Source organism: Colias eurytheme, chromosome 5, assembly GCF_061535395.1.
Source record: "Colias eurytheme isolate Ceu_HAF_F1 chromosome 5, ilColEury1 Martin Lab GWU primary, whole genome shotgun sequence".
NCBI classification, from domain to species: Eukaryota; Metazoa; Arthropoda; class Insecta; order Lepidoptera; family Pieridae; genus Colias; species Colias eurytheme.
In genome coordinates, this window is record NC_142984.1 from 1382685 (window position 1) to 1409072 (window position 26388).

Here is a 26388-nt window from a genome sequence, read left to right on the forward strand (position 1 = left end):
CTTGCACCATAATTTTGTCTTTTCAACAGGTGTTAGTATATGTAAATGTTTCAATATGACTTATTTAACTCAATATTATATTTAGTGTTGTTATAAATTTGAATATAAATTACATTTTTACACAATTTGTCCTTATTTTCTTTATTGATAATAAGGGTTTTGATTCAACTATGATCATATTCACTATCAGTATCCGATTCCATAGTCATTGTCTCATTGATTTCTTCCCACATCTGTCAAATCCAAAAGCAAAATTCACACGTTTTCTTGGCGTTGTTTGTCGTCCGGCGTTACATTTTTTATGGTTTACAAATAATTTTTGATTAATGTAAGGTAAAATGTAACGTAGGACTTGTGTTTTTATAAAATAATAAGTTTTGTCCAATTTCGTAAGTATTTGTTTTCCTATTTAGATTAGAAACACTCAGCTCAAAATTATCTAGTACTTAAGCCGATAATACATATTTCAGAACTAATAAGTTAAAATTACAACATTATGCGAACGATATGCTATTAATAAGAAATTGTATTTAATATTCTAATGTGTAAGCCGGCGATTTCATTGATAAATTGAATATTTAATATCGTATTTTAACGAGAGGTTTCCAAGGTCGACTGTGACGGAACGGAAATCTACAGTCTTATTAACTTAATATTTAATATACTCCTTACTATTAATACAAATCCAATTAAAAATACTCCAAAACCAATATTTTAATTTCCTATAAGTGTTTATAATATTTTTAATTTTTTTTGTATATCATGAAGCCTTTATTCATATTTTATTTTATTTATTAATCAACTGGTATAAATCACTACACATTTCAGGACCGGAAAGTAATCAAAATCATGTAGGCGCAAAATTTATTAAAAAAATGTATGCAATAGCTCTAACAAAAACTCCCAAATGACAGTTTCAATAGAAAATTACAAATAAATGGATTGCACATAAACTAAAATGGCTTCAAGCACGCCCCAAACAGATTCAAACTGGAGTATCCTCAAATTGACCACAATAGACTTGGTTGGTGGGATTTATTGTAACATTTGCAATGAAACATTTGGTAACAAAAGGGAATATGACGCTCATTATATTCAACACACCGGAAGTAAGGACATTTTGTACACTTGTGTGATATGCCGGAAAGAGGTTGCGGGCTATCCTAGCTTCAGAGGCCACTGTTATTCCAGCCATGTGATCAAGGGGCGATATAAGTAAGTAATATTATACTTGTAGTAGCGGTAACATAATATTTGACCTGATTCCTTTTTCTTACAATAAACTCATAAAATTGCATATGGGAGAATATAGTCAAAAATTATTGAAATAATTACAGATTTCTAGTTTAAAAAAAGAAATGATATGTTACAGGTATTATTTGAAATATAAAATATATTTAGAATTTCTATATTAATTAGGGTGCACTCACACACATCAGTCACCGTCACGGCACGTCACCGGACAGGATTAAAAAAAAATATGTATCAATAGTTCTAGTATGACTCTGTTCCCACACGACAGTCGCCGGCACGAAATCTATCAGTGACGTCACCGGTCAGGCACGTCAAATAATCTTTCCATACATGTATCATACTTTTATCCCCACTCACCCGGTGCCGTCACGTCTCAGTTCAGTCAGCGTCGTGCTACCGTCAATTGCTACATGTTCTCTAGCGTGACACACGTCTAATCACTGACTAACCTGATGTATGTGTTCAATGATTCAGTCAAACCGGCGACGTGACTGACGGACAACATGACGGCGACTGGTGTTTGTGGATACGTACACAAACCGTCACCGATCAGTCATCGGTGACTTGACGGTGACTGATGTGTGTGAGTGCACCCTTAGAAAACTCAAATAAAATTTACAGATGTGATAGCTGCGACAAATTCTTCTCCAAACTGCCAGCACTTCAGTATCATGTCAAAATTATGCATCCAAAGAGTTTTCGCTGCTCCACTTGCAAAAAGAAGTAAGTGATTTTCATTTCATAACTACATATATGTTTGAGCTCTTCATCTAAAAGTTTTACTTGTTTTAATTGTAAATAAATTATACAGTGATACATTTTAGCACTTATTTTTCTTTTACTATCAACTTTAATACTTAATATTAATTATTCCAAATAATTTTTTTGTCAAAAATCAACATTTTTTCATAATATAAAGCCTTGAATCCACTTGAGCATGCTCAGGCGAATGAGCGGCTCATTTGGCCGAGCCGCTCAAGTGGAGACGCCTGAGCACGCGCGGCCCGAGCATGCTCAGGCGTCTCCACTTGAGCGGCTCGGTCAAATGAGCCGCTCATTCGCCTGAGCATGCTCAAGTGGATTCAAGGCTTTAGGTACTAGGCTTAATTAATGCTAAATCATATTACAACAATGTAACTTGTTTACGTAAAAATGCATGATAGAAAGTATTTGTAAAAATCTTATCATGTGTCAAGGGCCAAGAACATAAACACAAGATAACTTATTTATAATATTAAAGGCGTATCAGTTATTCATTTCTGTTACAAATAACATTATATTGAATGAGTGATTTAGTTTTGCTACGCTATTGTGGTATTTTTCCTTTCTGCATATGACTTTTTTTCAGTATGTTATTGTAGAGTTGCTTATGCTCTTTTTTGATACAATATCAAGATGAATTCAATACTGAATGGTTTGTCAAGAAGTTCATCAATAATAATATGTATTGCAAAGCATTACAATTTGTGGAGCATATATTTTTTAAGACTCAAAGTAACTTATTTTTTAAAATGAGTTAACATTCAGGCCTAACTTAACTCCATATCAAAGGCATGCTTTAGTTCATTCACGATTGTACGACAAATGCATGACGAGCGGTTGACGCGACATCGCCACTTTGTGGAAATAGTTTTGATTGTTTCTATGCAAGTTGCAAGCATTTGACTTTTCAATTAAGGGCTGATTTTTCAATGCTTGGATAAAACTTATCCGTCCAATAAAGTATTACACGATAATATTAAAATGTCACGTAAACTGTCAAATACAGGCAATTAGAATACGTTTTTAAAATGGTAGTTTTATACATTAACCCAAGATGAAAACTTGTTTAAAAGAAATAAACAATTTTTTTTTTTTTTTATATACATTATTCGACGAATAAGTTTTATCTAAGCATTGAAAAATAGGCCCTAATTTGTCAATGTACTAAAGTATCTGCATGACATGCTTATTCGTGGACAATATGCCTACTGAAGACTTTGAATTTAATGGAACCAATGAAAAGATTAATGAAAGTAAAAAAAAATGAGTTGAAAGCATAATATTTCCTTTAATCATTCACAGGTTTCCGACAAAGAAAGAGTTGCGTTTGCACGAAGTCATACACACAGACAGTACCGGCCCAATCTCATGCCTGACATGTCATAAGGACATCAGCTCCATAGATATATGCAAGAAACATGTCGATCTACACTTGTCTTTCGAATACACATGTCCAATTTGTGAGGAAAATATACCATCGAAAGAAAACTCGGCCGATCACTTGAGAAAACATTTTGGCAACGTCAGTTCAGAATCAGAGATAGACATAGATCCGGATGAGATGATAGAGCAGCTTGGGGCAGTGTCTTGTATATTCTGCTCGATGATTTGCAAGAATCGTGTGGAGTTCGACGCGCACTTCTCGTGCGAGCACGGCGACGAAGATATCGTGTACTCTTGTATTGTGTGCGGGAGGCAGTTCGACAAATACTCATTGTTTCGTGCACATATCAACAACCATTTCACAAACAATCGATTTGAGTGAGTAGCTTTGATAAATATAAAAATAAAAATATACTTATTTGCGAACTATGTAATTTTCGTCTCCTACTAAGTACTCTATTTTCGTTTCCATTTGTCCACTTCTTTTATTTTTCTGATTATGAAATAAATACGAAAGTGATTTTGAACACAGACGCACGCGAGTTTTGTCCTGCGAATTTCAATAAAATATTTTAGAAAGTACATACATTAATTAAACATTTGTCCAAAAAATTGTCTGAGGTGTGTCGTATAAACCATTTAACGAAATTAACACCTTATTTCTTAGCAGTATTAAATATAATCTATCGTATAATGTCTATATTAATTAAAAAACTGCCATATATACGCGTAGGCAGAGTTTCGCTTTGGACAATTTTTGAGCGCGAGTTTAGTAGTTTATTTCTGTCAATTTAAATTTCTTAAAAAACTTGAACACGAATGAATTATTTTCTCGTTTTGCATGTCGGATTAATCAGTCTATAATCTATCTAGATGCGACCTATGCCACACATCGTTCCCGCGCCTGGCGCCGCTCGTGTCGCACATGGCGGTATGTGCGGCGGGCGGGGGGCGGCGCCACAAGCTGTTCGCGTGCACGCGCTGCACGCACCGGTACGGCACCGAGCCGCGGCTGCGCGAGCACATGCGCGCCGCGCACGGCGTGCACGTGCGGCGCTGCCTCGAGCCCGGCTGCGGGAAAGTGTGAGTGTCGCATGTAGCGGGGTGCGGCCCACAAGCTGTTCGCGTGCACGTGGAAATGACAAGATTTTCTTCATTTATTTCCTCGATTGACCTACCGATCGTGAAGATTGGTCCCCGATTTTAAGTTTGCAGTTGTGGAATCGCTTATACTGTGTTATTTAGCGAATCATTTCTTATGTTTCAATTAGTCTAAAAAGAAAAAATATCAAATTAATATAAATTGAAAATATCATCCCGCAGTTTCGACAAACTCCGCGACATGGTGGTGCACCAACGCCAGCACCACGCCAACGTGCAGAACTGGTGCCGGCAGTGCGGCCAGCTGTTCACCTCGCTGGTCTCCTGCGAGCAGCACCTCGACGTGCACAAGAAGACCACCTTCCCCTGCCCCGTCTGCAACCAGACCTTCAGAGAGAAATACCTCCTCCTCAGACATCTGCCGCATCACTTCGAGACGGTTCTGCACCTCTGCAAAGTCTGTGGAAAAGTGTACAATGCCAAAAATCGACTGATCGAACATTTGAACTCGCACGCGGACACCAAGATTCACCGTTGCACCTACTGTCCCAAGACGTTCCCGAAGCTGTGGACGCTGCAGCAGCACCTCAACACTCACACAGGATTGAAGCCCAACAAGTGTCAGATCTGCGATAAAGCCTTCTGCAGCTACCCCAATTGGCGCAAGCACATGATACGATTTCACTCGGTCAGTTCCACCAGATCGATCGAAATAGACGAGAAAAATTCGAGAAATTACGAAAATAACACAATCAAATTCCATTGCAATGAGGATAGTCCAGTGAAATCTGTAATAGATCAATCCGGAATTGAAAATAATACAGTAAATACAAATGGAGATAACTGGGATGAATTTGTGTTCTATGACCAAGAAGATTCCGAAGTCAGTATGGAGTCGGAGAGCATAGATCAAGTTATCGAAAAACAATTACAGTTGTTTGGGAGCCAAGTACAAAACGTCGAAACGCCTATGCCGATTGAAATACCACAAGGTGAGTATCTATGTATCTAGAATCTAGATAAATTTGTTTGCTTTTCTTTGATTCTAACACAGGGCAACATTTTTTTGTAAACAGTGGTAAATATGATGTGTGTGAAATAGATACATTGATGATTTTTCCTAAACACAAAGTCGGATGAAAACAAGTACCTTTATATTAAGCTTGATTTTTATTTTTGAAGTGAAAACTTCTTTAGCGGCGTTGAGCCCTTTTTCTGTAATGGGTATAAAATCTTAAACTCGCGTCAGGACACGTGACCTGATCGAAAAAGCGTAAGAAGGATGGAGAGTAGATAGCTATCCCCTCTCTACTACGCGCGTTTTCACTTCTGCCGGCACTCCCGGAGTGCAACCCGTCTTTTTTTTTATTACTGCCTATAATCGACGATACATTATGTTTATTTGCAGCATGTCCACCAACAACAGAAACCTCAAGCGCACAGCCATCAGAAGCGATCGTGCCGCTCGAGTACGGGCCGGAGTTCAGCTCGAGCAACCTGGACGACATCCTGCCGCATATCGACCCGCTACTCACTATACGGAATGACCAGGTACTTATTATGTGATCCAAATAGAATAGGATCGTCATTTCATGACGTCATAGACTTTGTTAATTCAAAAGTTTCTAGGTATTTTTGTAAAAACATCAAATAACTTTTTAAATGGTTACCACATGAGTGACGCCGCGGGTTACAACTAGTGTTTCTGTAAATTACCCATTTTTATGTTATAATCTAAACATAAATGTGCATAGCGTCATTACCATAGAAATCTAAATAACAAGACACTAGAAGTCGTAAGCGCGCGTGACCTTGTCGCCACTCAGGTGACTTTCACATCACCAGTGTGTTCGTCACAGTTCAGTTGCTATGGAGACGTATGTGTGTAAACATGGTGTGTTTCAGCATTTCCCATTGCGGAAATTCTTCCACAAGTTGTAATTATACTAATAAAGGAATAATATTTCATCGGTAAATATATTTTTTTAGAAATAATGCCGTTTTTCCTTAAAATTATAGAATATTTACAAGTATTACGAGTGTCACCATAGTAATCGAAATAACAATGAATGACACAGTTTCAACCTTATTGGAGCAAAAAGAAACAAAACGTCTCATATACTTAGGGATGTTATTCTAAAATAAACCGTAAATTCGTGCGTTAGGATACATATTAAAAAGCTTAATTTAATATTTAAGTTAGTTGTCACTAAAATCAAGTTGTCCAATAAAAGGCATAGTTTACTTGTGTGTATTGTTTAGCTATCGGTTTAAAGGCATAGTTTACTTGTGTGTATTGTTTAGCTATCGGTTTAAATGTGTTGATTTTGGCGACAGCGGTTTTCATACGAATTATGACATTATAGCACTTCTATGTGTCTTTTTATTTAGATTTCTATGGTCATTACAGTAAAGAGAATCACGTGATTTCGTAAACTTCATCAACTTTCTTCGCTCTTTCAATCACATTTTGGACAAACGATAACATGATGTGTTGAAATAGACCTATCAAAAAGAGAACCATTCTGTATCAAGTATATATTGTATAATAAAGTATATTATATTAATATCATTTGCAGGTACTACCCACACAAGAAGCCAACTACATAATAGAGAGCGAACTCCAAGCGAGGGCCGTGTACTCTGAGCTGCAGCCATTTGACCGCAAGTGGGAGCCGCCATTGATCACCAAGCTCTTCCCGGACTACTACAGCTACGATGAAGCCAGCAGGATCACTGTTAACGCGGATATATTCTAATTATAAACAGTTGTCACTCGGAACGATCTTTGTCGGTATGTACGTTGGTGCTACGGTTCCATAGATTGTAGACTATTCACTATACAGGGTGACTGGTAAGACGTTAGACGCATTTAGACAGGAGCTTCATCTCATGAAACTGAAAAACTTTTGTTCTACAACTTTGCTGAATTCGTAGAAAAAAATTTGGACTTTGTATGGAAATCGGTCAGCTGATTAGCGAAGTTTCCTTAGTTAATGTCTTACCAGTCACCCTGTATATCCATAGAGTAGGGTTGTACCATAGAGGTTGGAATTTTTTTTATAAGACATGCAATCGTTTTTAATATTGAGGGTACTTTTATACATGTTGTTCAATTTACAGTACAATTTTATATGATACATATAGTGTTAGGTTCCTGATGTTTTATTGATTTTTTTACATATTTTATAACAGTTAGTGACCAGTTACAGATTTTTATACTTGTTGTAATCCATTTCCGTATAGTAAGAAATAATACTGCCAGTTTATAATGTTGTTAATATATTTAATAGTAATAATATACCACTGCCATTCACTTGTTACGAATCCGTGAGACCGGACAAAGATCGTTCCGACCCATCCATATAGCTACCTCATGCAGTAACACTGTACCTCACTAATCTATGTATTATTGTATTTTATAATATACATTTTTAACATATATCCCACCAGACTAAGACATATATATACATATAGAATTATGCTACCTCATTTAATTTAAGTAATTCGCTTTGCACCTAAAAAAAATTCGAAAAAATTACACAAAATTGTGTTGTACAAAAAATGTATGGAATTTCTTGTCTCGCGTGAAAGTCGAGAGTGAGTGCTTTGTATTTTGAGTTTTTTTTATTGATTTTTATGTTTTCGCTCGATGTGACGATACACGGTTTTTAAAAAGAAAGAAAAAAATAAACAAAAAAATGCTTTGGTACTGTTTGTAATAAAAAAATAATAGAAAAATCTAAATAATATAAATAAGTAATAGTGTTACAGATATAAGAAAAAATACACAGGATATGTTGTGCAAAATGCAAAAGAAAATGTAAAATCATTTCATCTCGTTTTAACTTGCGTGTCACGTATGCTTAGAGCGAGATGGTATGATACTTGATAAAAATATCTAACCACCAAAACGTTGCATTTTGATATTCTGTCTCTTTCTAGCCGTTTACAATGAGTGGTATAGAAAGAGACGCAACTAGGTATATAAGGTACGGTGGTCAGTCAAGCGAAAACCTTAAGGCATAATTTCCAAAGTGTTTAGGCTAAGTATCTTTGGTGGAAAAGCTTTTGTATATATTTGGTACGTTTTACGGCACTTTTAATCTGCATTTTAATTATTGCTTTAGTTGAAAACGTCGCTGGTCCAACGAGAACTAACTTGTTTACGTGTCCCATACAAATATTACTTCGTGCCAAATTTCTAATCTTAGTTTTAAGTAGGGATTTGATAATCTTAAACATTCAACGAATAATTTTATTTTATAACATGTTTTATCGACTCATTTGTTAGTCATAACTTCATAAATAGCTGAGGCTCCGAGACGAAGGCAGCGAAGAAATATCGATAATATTCTTGAACCAGCGGCGATGTTTTCATGCATTTCAATTTCGATTCCTTTTTTATTATAATTTTATTGAAAGTTGCGATGCAAAGCGTCGCGATTTTAGTGTAAGTGAATCGATAGTGCTGTGATATTTTTATGTATATTTAGTGGTTTAAGTGTAGGGAGTGAGTAACGAGTGAGTACAAATACGTACGATCGGCATCCGTATCGCGTCTCGGTTCTATTACAATATCGAATTTAGATCGCAGCCCCTTCGAATGTGCTGTCCGGAATAAGGACGCACCCACCAACACGCATATGGTCTTCATTGACAACTATTCGGACCCGAATGTAACGAAATCGAACATTTCTCAAGCCATATGCGCTCAAAATTCTGAAAAATAATACTACAAATTAGCCTGCAAACCTGCAAGGCAGTAAGAGATACAATGGAAAAAAATATTATATAAGAGGAATTTAACTCCGAAATATATTTTCGAGAGAGTAATTATTTACAAATATACGGCAAAGGAGTCTTAGTGGTAATCGTATCCAAAGACTGTAATGTATTTATAAGTTCCGCGAACTTAAGTAAAAATCGGGGTGAAAAATAAGTCAGATGTGCGAAAAATATCAAATCATACGATGTAGCTTGAATATTGGCTTGAAAGGTACAGACGCAAGGCACCTCGCGGTCGGAGTGGGGCGGATACTAACTGTTACTAGCAGTGTTACAAATTCACGGAAGAAAAGCTTGTTAAGTATTTTTGTATTCAGAAATAACGTTTGACCTTTTATGGTGTGATCTACGTGAATTTGTAAAACTCAAATCAAGAAAGAGAGTTTGAAACTCATTTCGTGTTGCTCGAGAATAATATCTAAAAATGTAGATATTGAATGTGATTCAGCAACTAGTGTCGAATAATTGTTGGACACGCGTATCTCCCCCACATGCGACCGCAGGCTGTAATCGAGATAACAAATCTGGTGTTAAACGATTCGACATACGCATGAGCCATACGCCATGCTTCTAAAAATTACAAAATTAAAAACTTCTCGAACATTCGACGCGTCGAATTCGAAAAGTTCCAAAGCTGCGCTGTGAGGAAGTTCATTTATATGAATAAACAGCGCAGTACTGTAGCTTCACAAAATGCACTGCGGCGTTCACTGTAAAAAAATAAAAAAAAAGCATTTAGATTGTCTGTGTTTTGTGGAATTTGTCATTTCGAAATTTAAAATTATGGACTCAATTAAATTGCTAGATAAAACTCGACGTCGCGGTGTATTTTGTCCATTGCGACAGTTAAGGCTCGGTTCCACTGGGCGAACAGTTTGCGTTGGATTTATCAATAGTACTTTTGGTGAAAAGTTTCGCCGATTGTACAAACGATTACTCGATTCGATGCAAACAGCGAAGCGGCATTTTATTGTTGTATAGAAAATTGATGTCTATGTATAGTTATTTAGGTTAAATTTTGCGTGTAAATTATACCCCAGCTGAATGCTTTGGCTCCGCCTATATCGTGATAATTGACCCGCAAAATTAAACTTTCATCTTCGCAAACATATTCGTTATTGTAGAAGCCGCTGCGTTGCATCATGGTACTAAAGTATGTGTTATGAATGAATTAGATTTCAGAGTCTAAGAAGAAACGGATTTAGGCTTGAGAAGTAAATATCCGCAAACTTTTTGGCCAGTGGGATCGCGCCTCAGATAGCTTACATACATGATGTTAGTTATATACCTCAATGTAATAGTACTTATGCAAAACTATCTTATATTCATTATAGACTTACAGTTTCTATGTGTATTTCGTCGCAAAGGGAACAAGGTGGTATGAAATTTTTCAATATATATATATTATAGTATTATAGTATGGTATATACAGGTATTATATTGTTTATCTGATACATATTTTTGATATGATTACTTGTTATTGTGTTAAGTAATATTAAATAGATTATATTTTAGAGTTTACTCTTCGAACAAGGCCTCAAGTTGTATAATTAAGTTGTTTATTGACCTATCAGAAATGTTTGTATCGTTCTTTGTCATAGTGACAAGTTCACATATTTTATTGAAGACAATGTAATATGAATAAAGATTATGTAAAATACGAAACATACAAATCCTGTGACCCAATATTTATAGTTTATAATTCTGCATGTTTAATTACTGGATTTATATATTGGGCTAATACCGGACTATTAGCAAATCGTGTAAACGGAATTATCCTTTCCATAATAGGATTTCGCATCGTAAATTCTGGCAATATAGCCTCAATATATTAAAAAACAGTTTCTCCAGCCCAGATTTGCTCCAGTTTCTCTAATATTACGTATCCACTAGGCCGTTACTTCAGTTTAATTCGAAAACCCCAATATTTGGCTCCTTATATGAATGAGAAATTCTAAATTGTAACCTTTGCGACCATAAATGTCCCCTAGCTCTTAGGTTTAGGTTAGAATCGATCACAGGGTATTGTGGTTCTATTTTACGGATGTGTTATAAACCTCGATTATGTAAACATTGCCTCCGATAAGGTCGGTTCACAATACTACCCCAATACCCGCCACTGTGTAATAATTAGTCGACTAAATCTGTCTAACATTAAGGTCCGGACCGGGTTTACGAGCAATGTGCGTTTATAGGTTAGATTGTGTGAAAAGACACAAAGAATTGGCTGAATAAAGGTGTAGGATATCCAATCAAAGAGACTATCTCAGGAACAATATTTTGGCTTGGCGTTTCGGAGGATTTAGTCTATCTAGTCTAAGATCTAGAGAACTATCGAGAATTTTGTCGGCTTTTAGGTCTGTTCATATTAATTATTCATTCATATGAAGGTAAATTGAAAGTAAGATTTGGAAAAGTTCTGGAAAAGTGGTACACTTGTCTCGTTAAACCCGGTCTCAGCGTATACATGTAGTAAGCAGTTTTTTTTTAATTATACATTTAGAGCTTCTAAATTATCGCATAATAAGTGTAAGAATTTTCAATTGTGTCGAATCTAATTTTATGTCATTTTATTTGTAGTCCATGTCTTTGGAATAAATAAAAATACCTATCTTTTCGCATAATAGTAAGGTATACAAAGATATTTTCAAACTTTTCTAAGCTCTTTATTGGCATAATATTTAATAGAGGACTACTTCGGTGTTTTAATGATATTCAATATGTTTAAAAATAGATTTCGAAATTGTAAATAGATGTCTCTGTTTCGTGTAACCTCCTTCCGTGAACTATAAATTTAAGCTTAATGTTTCTGTAAGTTCCAAATACTGTAAAGCGCGGTCTATTGTAATAATCTATGATGATTTTATATTTGATTTTTATATTTTTTTTAATGACCTTGAGAGTCAAGTGGGCTATTTTACGACGCTGATTATTGCTTTTTGGTTTTTTTTTTTTTTTTTTTTTTTTTTTTTTTTTTTTTTTTTTTATTCAAAAACTGTTCAGGCATTTGACCGCGATCTCGCCTGATGTTAAGCGCAGATGCGGTCCATTTGGTTAGCATGCCTGATCAGAGAGGTATAGCCTATTCACTCTTTTCTTAAATAAATCCAAATTGTACTCATTGGGAAACACAGCAGGAGGAAGGGAATTCCACTCCTTCGCAGTTTTGATCAGAAAAGTGTTTTGATAACGCTTGGTGCGCACTCGAGGGATGTCAACCACGAAGGGGTGGAAACCGGCCGTTCGTCGCGAAGTTCTTAAGTGGAAAGGAGAAGGCGGTACAAGGCTGTGCAGCTCGGATCCGCATTCGCCGAAGTGAAGCCTATAGAAGACCGATAGGCAAGCTATTTTTCTTCGGTGCTCAAGAGTAAGGAGCTTCTTCTTTAGCAGACTTGGATCTCCTATAAGTTTTTTCGCGCGCTTTTCCATCGAATCTAGGGCCCCTAGATGAGTTTTGGCAGCACCTGCCCATATATGACTGCAGTACTCGACACACGACCGCACTTGGGCTTGGTATAATCTGAGAAGTTGGTCAGGTGTGAAATATCGTCTTACTTTAGCCAAAATGCCGAGCTTTTTTGCAGCCAATTGGGCTTTTGACTCGATGAACTGCTTGAAGTTGAGGTCCGATGATACTGTGACACCAAGCAACTGCAGACTGTCGGACACTTCAATTGGCACACCGCGAAAAGTTGGAGTAAGATGGAGTGAACTCTTTTTCGCTGTGAATAAGCAAGCTTGTGTTTTGGACGCATTGAATTTTACTAGGTTGGCATCACCCCACTCTGATATAACCTGTAATGTGTTGTTTAAGCGCTGAATCATCGCACCTCTTTCAGACGTTATCGAATCCTTCGTCGCTGCTGCACTAGATAGGTATCTTTCAACAACGGTACTGTCGTCAGCGTACCCAAAGATGTTAGGCCCAAGCATATCATTAATATGCAATAAGAAAAGCGTTGCAGAAAGAACAGACCCCTGAGGAACACCCGCGTTTATATCCAGGGGATCAGACTTGCATCCGTCGATAACCACTTGGATGTATCGCTCACTCAGGAAGTCGGCTATCCAAGTGCAGAGGGCGGGGGGTATTCCGTATGAAGGAAGCTTACTTAAGAGGCCAGCGTGCCAGACTTTATCGAAAGCCTTCGATATATCAATGGAGACAGCAAGTGCCTCCCCGTGATTTTCGATGGCTTCTCCCCAAATATGTGTAGCGTGAACCAAGAGATCGCCAGTCGACCTGTTCCTTCGAAAGCCGTATTGCCGGTCATTAAGAACGTCATTGATCTCAAGGTACGCGAGGAGCCGATAATTCAATACACGCTCCATAATCTTGCAGAGTATGGAGGTTATTGAGATCGGTCGATAGTTTGTGGGGTCTGCACGGCTGCCTTTTTTAGGCACAGGTTGCACGTTTGCAAGCTTCCAGGACTTAGGAACTTTTCCTGATTCAAGAGACAGCCGAAATAAGCGCGTTAAAACAGGAGATAGTTCGGGTGCGCACGCCCTTAGGACCACTGCTGGAATACCATCCGGTCCACTTGCTTTGTTCACGTCAAGACCACGCATAACATTCAAAACATCCCTTTGCCTAATTCGTATAGCAGGCATATCTGAGCCACAGTGAGGAATTGAGGGAAGTGTTATATTCGAGGAATCAAGACGTGAATTATCAGCAAAGAGCGTAGCAAATGTGTCAGCTTTCTCTTTAGCAGTATGAGCAAGTGATCCATCTGGTCTCAACAGTGGTGGGAGTGAGGAACGGGAAAAGTTTGACTCAACTACTTTCGCAAGCGACCAAAAAGCCTTACTACCAGCAGGATAAGATGAGAGTTTGTTTCCAATACTGCGAATGTGTTGGAACCTTGCCTTTCTGAGAGATTTTTTGCATGACTTGGCGGCTTTGTTAAATGCTTTCTTTTTTTCACCTAAATCTGAGGCTTTATGAATTCGAGCATCGACCCAGGCACGATATGCAGTTTGCTTACTCTTTTCAGCTGCGGCACATTCCGCGTTGAACCAGGGTCGAGCTTTTGCATCGATGTTAACGTCATAAAAGGGGATAAAAAACTCCATACCTTGACGAATAACATCAGTGACACTATTCGCACAGTTTGAGGGATCTTTGGATGCAAAACAAACCTGCCGCCAAGGATAGGAAGAGAAAAAATTGGTGTTTTATTTTTGCGATTATATTCGCTATTTTTTATGATTATTTTATTTTGTGTTGTTTTATTGTATTTTGTTTCTAAGCGACGTTCAAGTTAAGAAAAATAAAGGGGCCGTCTATTGGCGGACGTCAGTTGCACCGTGTTTATCTGAAATTATGTAAACCCTGTTATTAGGATCCACAATTTCAAATCTATAAGATACTATATTGTTAAGAGAAATAATAGTGATAATCTTGTTGTCATCAAATTCAGAGCATTTCCAAGTGTTTATCATAAAATTGGTCACACTACGTGCATAATTTGGTGAATGACAACAAAATTACCATCAAAAATCCACATTGCTTTACAGTTTGTGTTCATCGGCAAATAACTTGACATTATGGCTGGTTCACACTTTGATTAGTGCGAGTGCAGGTGATTAGTGCGAGTGCAGGTGTGTAGTGCGAGTAGTGTCCAATTCAACTGCGAGTGCAGGTGATTAGTGCGAGTGCAGGACAATGGTGAAATTCGCGACGCTACACACTACGCTAAACACTAAACACTCCTGTCCAGACGTGTTTAGGCAGGCACACTGCGAATGAGGGGGAAGGGAGGGCGCGCGGGACGTGGCTACTCGCAGTCCACTCGCAAAAAAATAGAACACGCTTCTATTCACTTTACTACACAGCCTACTAAACACTCGCACTAAACAGTCGCTGTCCACACGTAGTACTACTCATCACCTGCACTCGCACTAATCAAAGTGTGAACCAGCCATTACTCGAAGTGACTACGCAATAGGTACTTCATTTGCTGAAAAAGTGCGTGTTGCTATTGGTCGACTCGTTGCTATGGCAACCACTTCGAAGTGACCATTAATTACAATGTTCAAGATATTTGCCGGGAACTTACGATACCAACTAAATGACCCTCATATTTTTCTTATCTCCATAAAGACAGATCGCTCACAGCTTTACAGTATAGTTATTATGTACCGAACTACCTCCGCAGTTATGCATGCCTCCATTATTACACTAAATATAGTTTTGTTATATTTTATACGTTAACAGATAATATAGGAGCATAGGTTTACACGGTTATTATGAATGTATGCATGTTTTCAGTTAATGTAGGAAACAAATCTGAATAAAATTGTATGAACCATATTTGACGTAATAAACATTCTGGCTAGAATTTGTGTTTTATTTATAGTCCCTTGTGTAAGCCAATTAGTTAAGAATGAATATATTTTTAATCCTAATCCTTAGTTGGAAGGTTGGTATAATCGTACAAGTGCTAACTTAATTTCTGGTAACAAGTTGAATAAGTACCGAGAAATAATGTTAAAATTTTCACAACTGTTGAAATAATTATGATGAATTTTATTTTATAGATGGGAGAATAAGGGATTACTTAGGGAAAAAGTAGATGACAAAACTTATTGAAGCGAAACTTCTTTAGGCATAAAATTTCAAGGTCACATCATAGCAATACCGTCAGGTCATGGAGTAAAGTGACGATTTTGGTATCTTTGAATCGTGCCACGGAAGTTTCACTTCTGAAACGTGTGCTCGGCACAAACGCTCTATTTTTTGGATATAAATAATTAAAACAATGATTTTTTTTAATTAACAGCACTTTATTGGAACTCGCCTTATCATTAACAATGACACTCGAACAATTATACTAAACCAGTAAAACCCGATATACATACATACGTACAAACAATGTGGAGACACAATATGTAGCTGTTGATAAAATTGATTGATTTTCCTTTTTAAAATTTGTATAGGTAAAAGATCGCAGATTTTTTCAAGTCCTATTATTATAATGAGATTGTTTTTTTATCTATTTATAATGAAGCCACAGATAATAAATTTAAATAGATTAAGAGCCGATTTTTCAATCCTTGGATAAAACTTACCCGTCTGTCGTCTAAATAGAGTATTACACGATAATATTAAAATGTAATCTGTAAACTGTCAAATACAGGCAATAAGAATACATTTTTATTTGGCAGTTTAATACGTTATTCGATAAGTTTTAACCAAGGATTGAAAAATTAGCCCTTAAGTATGTAAGAAAACTTAGTTACGAATCCTCAATGAATTGCAGTATTGCACTAATATTATGCTTGCAAAATATAGTTTGACCTAAATTTATTAACGAACTCTAATTCCATTAAAACTACTAAAAACTAATTGTTTTTAATATTTGAACTATTGGCTAGGACTTAAATGCAACATGATTATATTTGAGAAACAGCTGTAAATACTCATTTCAATATTATTTACTATGATTATATACTTACGTAACAAAGTAATATTGGGCCGATTTTTCAATGCTTGGATAAAACTTATTCGTCGAATAATGTATAAAACTACCATTTTAAAAACGTATTCTAATTGCCCGTATTTGACAGTTTACGTGACATTTTAATATTAACGTGTAATACTTTATAGGACGGATAAGTTTTATCCAAGCATTGAAAAATCGGCCCTTACTTTATTTCATATGTTTTTGTAACAAGCGGCATGAAATTGCAGTATTAAAGCTACAAAAAGAGACAAATGTGTTTTAAATTGTTTTATTCTCATCTTTAAGTATATAATCATGTAATGCATAAGACACAATGGGCGTACAGACATACCAAGCTAATACTACGACTTCTAGCTTTAAAGTACCCTCAATAATATTAAAATTACATCAATGGTAAAAAAAATAATACACCAATACATGTAAAATAAAATTGATTTTTCACGAATTCTCAAAGAAACTAAATCCATTTCTCATATACATTAGGCTATCATCTTCTCTCGTTTACAAAAATGTCTTTTAAGAAAGAGAGATAGCATATACGTACTAAGTATGTCTTCAAGGCCAAAATAATGCATATATTCCCTCTCATTCTAGCAATTGCTATTTTCGAGAAACAGAAAGAGACAAACTATACACTACACAGTGTAAATTAAAAATGGTCGTTAAAATTTCATTTTTATTTGAGAACTCGAAGACTAAAGTCAATTTATCACATTTATAAGTATTTGGAACGACTTAAATTAATAAGAAGAGGCAGAGATCTGACGATATCAGCTAAAAAGAATTGCAATGGAGTCCAATTTACACTGACTAAGTTAACAATAAGGCAAAAAGTTGTATTTTGGAATAAATATTCACAATAATTGTAATTAATCTGCATTAAAGTTATTTATTGCTTATGAAAACATCTAAAATATGTATTAGTGCGAGAGGGTTCCTATGTAAAAGAAATTCACCATTTTTTCCAAGTGAATCACGACTTTGAACTCTAAGGCATATATAATAGAGTATATGTTATAAATTGTGAAAAGTGTTGTTTTTAGCAAAATCTTTGGTTTTCGGGGGATTTTTAAGGCCCATACGGTGTGTTATAGCTATTAAGGCAACTTGAATAGATAAAAATAGTTAACCTACAGGATAAGAAGTTAAGTGTATTAATAATTTGTTTGACAAACTTTTGCAATTCCCATAACCAACATCGGCCAACAAATTGGTTAGTCGCCAACCTTTTCACATGTTCTCGAACTGACCATCCTGAAAGAAAACAGAAATAACGTGATTGTTTGACAACGACTGTTTTCATTTCAAAAGTATTCTTTATATTACTGGTCCGAAAAACCATCTCCAGAAGAAAGTTAAACTATTCCTGAGTGACATATTCAAATTAAAATTTCTTTATTTATAGCATAATATGTTTTAATTTATTTTTATCTGCCGGGGACGAGACTATTACTTTCAAATAATTCAAAAATTAAGTATTTTCACTTGATTTTTAACATGCTTTATTAGCTTCACCTGTATGTTTTAGATTACATGCACTTTAAACATTGGTTTGTGACCTCTAAACTTTCGACTGGGCGTACCAATTTTGATGATTCTTTTTTTTTTTATTTGAAAGCCATCGAGGTCCCGGAAAGTCCCATAAAACTCCCAGTTCTGACCATTTAAAGGCGGTTTAGTTAATGGTTAAAATAACCATTATAACAGAATTATTAGTTTTTAAGCTATTTTTTTATATTTGTCCTCCATACCTTATCCAGCATCAATATATTGGGGTTTTCCTTCTCAAACTCCGTGGGTTTCCTGTCCCTGAGGCGATCAGTCCACTCCCCCTCCCCCGCCCCCCACTCGCCCACCTTCTCACCGATAACATCTACTTCTTCGCTAGCACGCTGTTTTTCCACCTGGGAGGGGAAAAGGGGGAAATAACGGGTTTAATAAAAAAAATTGGTTGCCTGTAAAGTCGGTATACGGGCGAAAGTTTTACGTGACAACGACTTTTTATGTCTGTCTCTCTCGCTCTTAGGCGGGCTAACCATGCCCGAGTGGAAGGGACGCGTGCCTCTCACTCGCTCTCATTGTGAGCGCATAACGTGAGCGGAGCGTAACGCAGTTTCTTGAAGTGTCACCCGACAAACCAATTTATAAGACGTTGTCACGTCAAAGCTATACCGATTACCGCCTTCTATTGTCAAAACTAAAATTTAAATGGGACCACATTGGAGGCACCAGCTTTCAAATGAAAAAATAATTATCAAAATACATTCCCAGTCGAAAGTTTTAAAGCGAAAACCCAAAAAATATACAGTCAAATTGAGAAAGATCTTAATTTACAGTACGTTATCTACAGAATTCCCAATGATAGAAGATCATAGGCTAGCCGCTAGATTATGAACACCTATAAATTGTACCAAATAAATAAATACCTGTGTGTCATGTTTGGCGAACTTGTCGAACATGTTGGCGTACATTTGCTTTTCCTTTTGCTTCTGTTTCTGTATTGTGTTGCGGCAGACTATCACTTGGTTCGCTGCAGCCTTAGGATAAACAACCTTATTATTATACCGATACGAATTATTTTAAATGGTCAAGAAGTTTTATATGTATTTTAAAATACTTTCTATTATGTAGTTGGAAAAACTACTTTAAAATTACTAAAAACTTAAGGCTGCAGTCTAGCAAAATTGCGTTTTCAACAAGTTATTTGACAATTTTTTCCCGGCTAATGAAATGATAAACTGAATTTTTTTTTCTTGTTTATCAATTAGTGTTATATACGCAATGCGCGTGAATTTTTTCACATTTATAAAGTTACTTTATGTTACCTTAATCAGGCCTTCAAGATAAGTCTATTTCCCCCAAAGACATTTCGAGCTAAGTTTGTGCACTCACTACGTTGCAACCGATTACAATTTACACAATCTGATCAGCGCATTATTATCCTTATATAGTCGTTATTAAAAACTGCTGAACACAATTGCCGAAAAACTTATGATTTTCTTAATTAGAACGTTATAAATTCATTAAATTTCCCATTTTTTGCCTTACAAAATCTATTGATAAATACTGCTAAAAGTTATTTTTTCCATTAATTTATTCGAGTTGGTTGAAGACCAATGAGTATTAATCCTTTAAAAAAAATTTTTTTTGAATTTTGATAATTCCTTAAATATTAAAAAAATATTTAAAATAATTAGGAAAAATCCTAGCGAATTTCTTTAGTCGCGCTCCTTGGGCCGGAGCGTTCTGACGTGTGCTCTACGCTCGATTTTCCTTCATACCGAAGTGAAAGTTGCTCTACTTCATTAAATTTAATATTTTTGTTAATTGATTATTTTTATCTTAGTTTTGTGCAAATATTCGTATTTTTAAACATTTGATTTCGATATGGAAAATAAACGAAAAAAATACGCGTGTAACTACTAGAAAAAAAATTATCTTCGAACATAAAGTTAATGAAACCAAATAGATTGCAAAGGTGATTGGCAACAATTTCTTTATTTTACGGGGTGTCAGTAAAGGGATGTATATTTCTTTAAAACTAAAGTAAGCTCATAAATTTTCTTATAATATAATTTTTTTGAAGTTCCAAAAATGTTTATTTTTCGTTTGAGAAATACGAAATATAATATAAACTTGTATTGAGAACTTGAACTTCCCAAGTTCATCCGGGGAAATCCCCATACGGGGAAAATGATTTGTTTACTCCAAAATTGATCCGAGGTGTTTTAATTTTTTCTTCTAGTCATTTTCAACGTAGCGGCATGTTGTTTGATTATTAATTTTGTAACTTAAATACAGGATGTTGGTTTTATATTCTGATCTTACAGACGCGCTGACAAATTTAGTCCGCCATTTCTAGTTTAGTCTACCAACTCTAAGTACCAATATTAAAACGAATGGATTATCATCACATCATCAAAACTCAGATGTAATGGAAGATCACAATAACATAGAAAATTCAGTGGGTGTTGAGAACTAAACAAACAGAAGTAACAGAGACGTGAAGAATAAAAAAAGAGGACGAGAACGATAATTCGTTGATGTTTTCCCTTTTCGTCGTATTGTTAGGGTACATCACCAATCTTCAAAAAACAAAACTGATGATTCCCAATTGCTGATTAAAAATGAAAAACAAATAATCGACAACAGTGGTGAAAATTTGCTGATCACAATGAAACATCCTTCAGTGGTAGCAGATTTACTCATTTCAAATGTATCGGTGAACAGCGTAAAGGAGAGGAGGACAGGAAAACATTATGAATGTGGATGATGGATTGTATACAGGGTGTAATCGATAAGTATGTGCAGGCGATTATGACGTTATTATTGCAGGTATCAAAAAACTTAAAACTGATATCGAAATTACTTTACCTAATGAGCAAAATGACAATAATAACTTTTTAAAAGTATAACGAGAAATATCTAAAAAATTTACTTTATACACTCCCATATCAAAAAGGGAAAATGGGACTAGTAGAAGTTAAATGTCTAATTCCGGCAAAAGACATGAATGCGGAAGATGCGGTTAAAAAAAAAATTAAATATTTGAAATACAATGCAAAAAATAACACATTTTGTCATAGATAAGAATCATGACTATTTTTTCTAAATTCAGGGACAACTAAACGTTGCAGAAGCAGAAGTCTGCTTATTGGCTGTTTGGACTGGAGTGAATAATTCGTTAAAAATATAATATATATAAAAAAGTATGTAACGTTTAGGCAAAATAAAATGATCAAGATTTTACATAAATTGCCTACTGTCAGAATTGATTGATTCGAGACTTCAGCATTCGATGCCCATCAAGGACCCATCCTATATCATTCAAGCGATTGAAAAAAAAGAGATAAATCCAGTGCAACCGATAAAGCATCAGAATGCTAGCAAAACATTTATTAGGTTTATCAATATAAATCTATATATTACACATAATATAATAAATCTGTAGAAGACGCGAAGACTGACATCCGCGCGGACGGAGTCGCGGGCGGAAATAAATATCTTTTGTTTTCATTTAACACAAACATTACATTTTTTTTATTATATACAAAATTTGTTTATCCGTTTTATTAGTTAAACTGAACAACTTTCACTAAGAAACTTAGGTCGAAAAAAATGTATAGAGTTCTGCATTTTGTATGGAAAGCTTATTTTTTTTTATATTTCGTCCAAATTTCTTTGTAAAAGTTGATCAGTTATATAAACATGAAGTTGAAGATATCAATAGAAAGTATTCGCAAATTTTGTGTACTGATAAAAAAAATCACCCGGTGTAATTTTCACGAAAATTGTTTCAAATTGTCATTTTTGGTACTTATTACGAATATTAAATTATGCATACGAATGATTTAATTTTTAAAAATTAAGTGGAGCAACTTTCCCTTAGTACATTTGTATTATTTACATATAGGATGACAGGATGCATTTGTTTGCACTACTAGACCAAGCCCTTAAGAAAAAATATCTTTCAAAATGTAGGAATGAAAGCAAGCTATAATTGCAAGTTAAATTTCCAAAATAATTCTGAATATTGAAAAAAAAAACTGATACAATCATATGCCAGTTTATTAAACTTAACTATGTTATATTCCTTTTATACTAAATATTTTTTGTGGGATTCGTCATCACTGGAATTAGGATAAAAACTGATAATTTTTTTTAAAAACACAAACAAAAAATCTACCTTATTCTGCGGCTCCATCTCAACAACAGCTTCAAAGTCCTTCATGGCCAACTCCGCCTCACCTAAACCGAGCATAGCTTGACCCCTTCTGAATAGACCCTTAACATTCTTAGGGTCAAACTTTAGGGCTTTGGTCGCATGGTCCTTAGCCTCGAAGTGGTGCGCTGGGGTTACTTTAAGGTACACGAGGGATAGGTTCAAGTGAGCCGATATTAAGAGGTCTTTTGCTTTGGATTTGTTCTCATCAGCTTCAGAGGCGTCTTCCGGCATGTCTGTAAATGTTTTTAAGATTGTAGTCGGTTGTTGTAACTATCGAGTTTCTTGTCGATTTTTTCATGTAGAAGCGACATTCCGAATCGATGTTAATTTACAAGTGACTAAATAAAATCGATGGTTATTGAAAAAACAAACACATTTTTGTACACATTTTCTTTTAAGTTACCAAGCAATACAAGTTACCACTGTTGTCTGATTGATGATGATGATGAAACAATGTCAATAGTTTTTTAATAGGTCTATGAGAATTGATTAATTTTCACTTTAGATTAGTTTTAGGGCCGATTTTTCAATGCTTGGATAAAACTTATCCATCCAATAAAGTATTACACTATAATATTAAAATGTCATGTAAACTGTCAAATACGGGCAATTAGAATACGTTTTTAAAATGGTAGTTTTATACATTATTCGACGAATAAGTTTTATCGAAGCATTGAAAATTCGGCCCTTAATTAAAAATAAGTAATAACATTCTTTAAATAGTCAGTCAAGTTCAAAATATGAATTTAATATTATCTTGTAATATAAGATTGGATTAAATATTTAATTCTTTGTCAAGTAAACCATTTAACTCACCTTCAAGCAACGTCACAACCTTCCTGTACTTCTTAATCGCCAACTGAAACTTGTTGCCCTTGAAGTATTCCGTTCCCTTATCTTTCGCTATTTTAGCCTGCTCTAGTTTCTCATCACCGTCCATAGCCCAGGAATCCTTGGCTTTCTCAAAACTGACGAGTTTCACTGTGTATTCCACTACTGTGTTTGGCGGCACACCCAATTCTGTATTTCCCTCAGATTTAAAAGCATATTTGGGCTGAATGGTCAGTCGTGACTTTTCATCTTGGAGGAATTTCTCGAGGGCTCTCTCGATACCTTCACAAATGTTCTGATCGCTTCCCTCACCAAGCGTGAATGTCACTGTGCGCGTGTCGAAGATTTTGTCGCCGTATTTGCCCTCCAATTCCACTAAAGAGATAGAAATTATATGATGTTAGATTCGTAGTTTTCTAATTTTGTATACAAAAAAATGTAGGAAATTTAAATATGTAAATTTGTGATTTGTTGTTTATTGTTTCAGCTGCCATAACTATTACCGGTATAACAAGTATAATGAATTTTATTTTTGACAATCATGTATTACTAAAATAATTACAAATTATAATATACCTGTGACAACAGACCCATCATTGGGGTTGTCGAAGCCTGACCCCTGCTCAATGATGTACCGCAGAATGCCCTTGTTCTTGTTGGGACTGAGATCCTCCAACTTCCAGTCAATCATCTCAATCTAAAAAATTAAAGTAGTTATCAATATTCGTTTCTAATAAAACAACAAACAAAAATCAAAAAATCATGTGTATGGCATAAAAAATACTAAAAAAAACTCTGAAAATTAGTGCAGCAAACCATTTTAAATAATGGTTGCTGCTTTGCTGACGGGGAGTCCTTTTTGCCTCCATTGCTATCTTTTATTTTTTCTGTTTTGTGTGTTATATTACTAAGATTTATATTTTTTTTTACATAGTGGCAAATAAAACGTTTTCTATTCTATTCTATTCTAAAAAAAAACTGCTTCTTTCTATCTGTAACGTCTTCATAACTAAACAAACAATTTTTACAAAATTTGGGTTTCACATTAATATAGCTAAATATGGCTGATATACATTTATTATCAAAAATATTAAAAAAATAAATAATAAATTTCTAAATTTTAATGGTTTGCCCACTTAAACAGAAAGGTACCATTAATATACAAAATACCAACCTCAAATTGCAATGTGGAATTAGGTGGGATTTTGGGTGGGCTGCCTCTAGCCCCATAAGCATATTCAGGAGCACACGTCAACATGCACACCTCACCCTTCTTCATAGTAGCTACACCAATATCCCATGCTTTTATCACGCTACCTACAAATGCAAGAAAATGTTAAAATAAAATTTTCATTTTTTGTATGTTCAAGTAAATATGTTATTAATAAAATTTAAAATATGCTGTAAACTTCAAAAAAAATATCAATTGTTGTGTTATTATTAAGAAGATAAGAATAAGAAAATTATATTCAATCATGGTTTTTCATTGGTATTTTTTCGATAACAAAAAACATATATTTGGACGGAGCTCAGGCATGCAAGCAACTATTAATAATAATTATTCATACGTTATAAATTAATATTACAATGTAAAATTACTTTCAATAGCATATTTTTTTACCCTCAACTAGGTAATACATTCAGTTGGTTGATAAGGCTAAAAGAGGAAGTGGTTATAACTAGTTATATTACCATGATGTGATAGTATCGCTATTTTACAGAAAGCGCAAAGTAACAAATTATAATATTTATGAATATGTAAATTTTCACAGGTTAATATCAACAACACTCTTTAGACTGTTCAATTCAAATAAATATTAATCTTTAAGTAGGTACATGACTTATTTTCCTAATTTATAATACCAAATATTTAATTATGTTTACAAAATTTAAAGTTGATATTACAATCAAACATTTTTCAATTTCATGGATTTTTTTTAATTTATTTATTAATTTTCTGGAGGAAAATAAATATATTTTATTTTGTATCTATAAAATCGCATATTAGATATCAGTTTTCGTATTCATAATTTAAAATTAACAGAACTAACCTTTTCCGAGTGTAAATTCGAAGGGCTCGTTTCGATCCTTGCTGGAATCGAACTTTGTACCATCCAAAAGCGTTCCTGTATAATGTACGGTTACTTCAACACCAGCATTTGGAGTTTCTGTGCCTTCTCCCTCTTTAATAATTCTTTTCAACACACCACGATCTCCAGCTTTTGAAATATCGATTCCTTGGTCGACAGTCATGTTTTTATCTCTTTAGTATAATTATTAAAATAATTCAGGCAAAGCTAGGAGTGTTGATCACAAGTAACGCTAGCAATTACACGTGCTTCAATGAGCAATAATAATTTTCTCGAAAACTCGAAGACCGCGCCGGTTCAAGAACAAACACAAATTGAATGAAAATTGAAAATGACAAGCGGTTTTTGACATTTTATGTCAATAAAAAGGGAATTTTCTAGACATGACAATTGGATAGTTGTACTAAATTGTATTACAAGGTACTACTTTAAATATTTTCAATGACTGTCCAGAAATATATAGAAATGTTTATAAGGCTCTCTGTTACAGCTCACTATGTACTGAATTATCCACAGGAATTATTAACAGTTATAGGACCTATAAAAAAGGTAAAAACTGTCTTTAAAAGAATTCTGCCGTATTAAAATAATCGTGTTGCTTCTATCAAGCTTCTATCAGTCCTATTAGGTCCCCAGGGCTCAGATGTATATAATATACTCATCAACACCTTCGAGATTGCGGTATTTGAAACAATGACCTACCTACCTATTTTTTATGTGCAGTTGCATTCTTATCATAATACTAGCTGTTGCCCGCGACTTCGTCCGCGATTAGGTCGTTTTTCGTCATTCGTCGTTTAAAAAAAATACGTGACACTTTATTTTTGAATGTTCTTAATTATTGTCTCTTATAAAATTTAACTACTTACATTAAAATTGAACACTCTGATTAGAAAATCTTAAAATCTGAAGAAAACATGAATGAATGTGATTTAAATTCTACATTACTTAGTATCAAAATATAATAATCTAAATTAAATGT

General features: G+C 34.9%; 2 protein-coding genes across 3 annotated transcripts; one reads left to right on the plus strand and one right to left on the minus strand.

Annotated features, from left to right (window-relative positions):
• The first annotated feature begins 248 nt into the window (after positions 1-248).
• Positions 249-12237, plus strand: LOC149908265 (zinc finger Y-chromosomal protein 1-like). The gene is made up of 8 exons (XM_090101690.1): positions 249-389; positions 829-1215; positions 1876-1977; positions 3319-3777; positions 4273-4482; positions 4723-5492; positions 5909-6051; positions 7080-12237. The coding sequence occupies exons 2-8, from the start codon at positions 959-961 to the stop codon at positions 7257-7259; spliced, it is 2121 nt and encodes a 706-aa protein (XP_089957816.1). The 5' UTR covers positions 249-389; positions 829-958; the 3' UTR covers positions 7260-12237.
• Positions 12238-17026: 4789 nt separating this feature from the next.
• Positions 17027-25725, minus strand: Fkbp59 (FK506-binding protein 59kD). 2 transcript variants are annotated; one of them, XM_090101692.1, is made up of 8 exons: positions 25368-25725; positions 24491-24633; positions 23893-24013; positions 23302-23691; positions 22447-22718; positions 19187-19297; positions 18512-18664; positions 17027-18014 (listed from the first exon to the last, which is right to left on the minus strand). In XM_090101692.1, exons 1-8 carry the CDS (start codon positions 25567-25569, stop codon positions 17991-17993), a joined length of 1416 nt encoding a protein of 471 aa, XP_089957818.1. In that variant the 5' UTR covers positions 25570-25725; the 3' UTR covers positions 17027-17990. The 2 variants fall into 2 exon arrangements, with proteins under 2 accessions (XP_089957818.1, XP_089957819.1); XM_090101693.1 differs by lacking the exon at positions 18512-18664.
• Between the last annotated feature and the right edge of the window lie 663 nt (positions 25726-26388).

Excerpts from the sequence above, each read along its gene's own strand:
- LOC149908265 (XM_090101690.1), top strand. The coding sequence starts at position 959 with ATGGCTTCAAGCACGCCCCAAACAGATTCAAACTGGAGTATCCTCAAA. Across the intron at positions 1,216-1,875 it reads GTGATCAAGGGGCGATATAA|ATGTGATAGCTGCGACAAAT; the intron begins GTAAGTAATATT and ends TAAAATTTACAG. Across the intron at positions 3,778-4,272 it reads TTCACAAACAATCGATTTGA|ATGCGACCTATGCCACACAT; the intron begins GTGAGTAGCTTT and ends TAATCTATCTAG.
- Fkbp59 (XM_090101692.1), bottom strand. The coding sequence starts at position 25,569 with ATGACTGTCGACCAAGGAATCGATATTTCAAAAGCTGGAGATCGTGGT. Across the intron at positions 22,719-23,301 it reads GGTTGTGACGTTGCTTGAAG|ACATGCCGGAAGACGCCTCT; the intron begins GTGAGTTAAATG and ends AAACATTTACAG. Across the intron at positions 19,298-22,446 it reads AGATGGAGCCGCAGAATAAG|GCTGCAGCGAACCAAGTGAT; the intron begins GTAGATTTTTTG and ends GTTTATCCTAAG.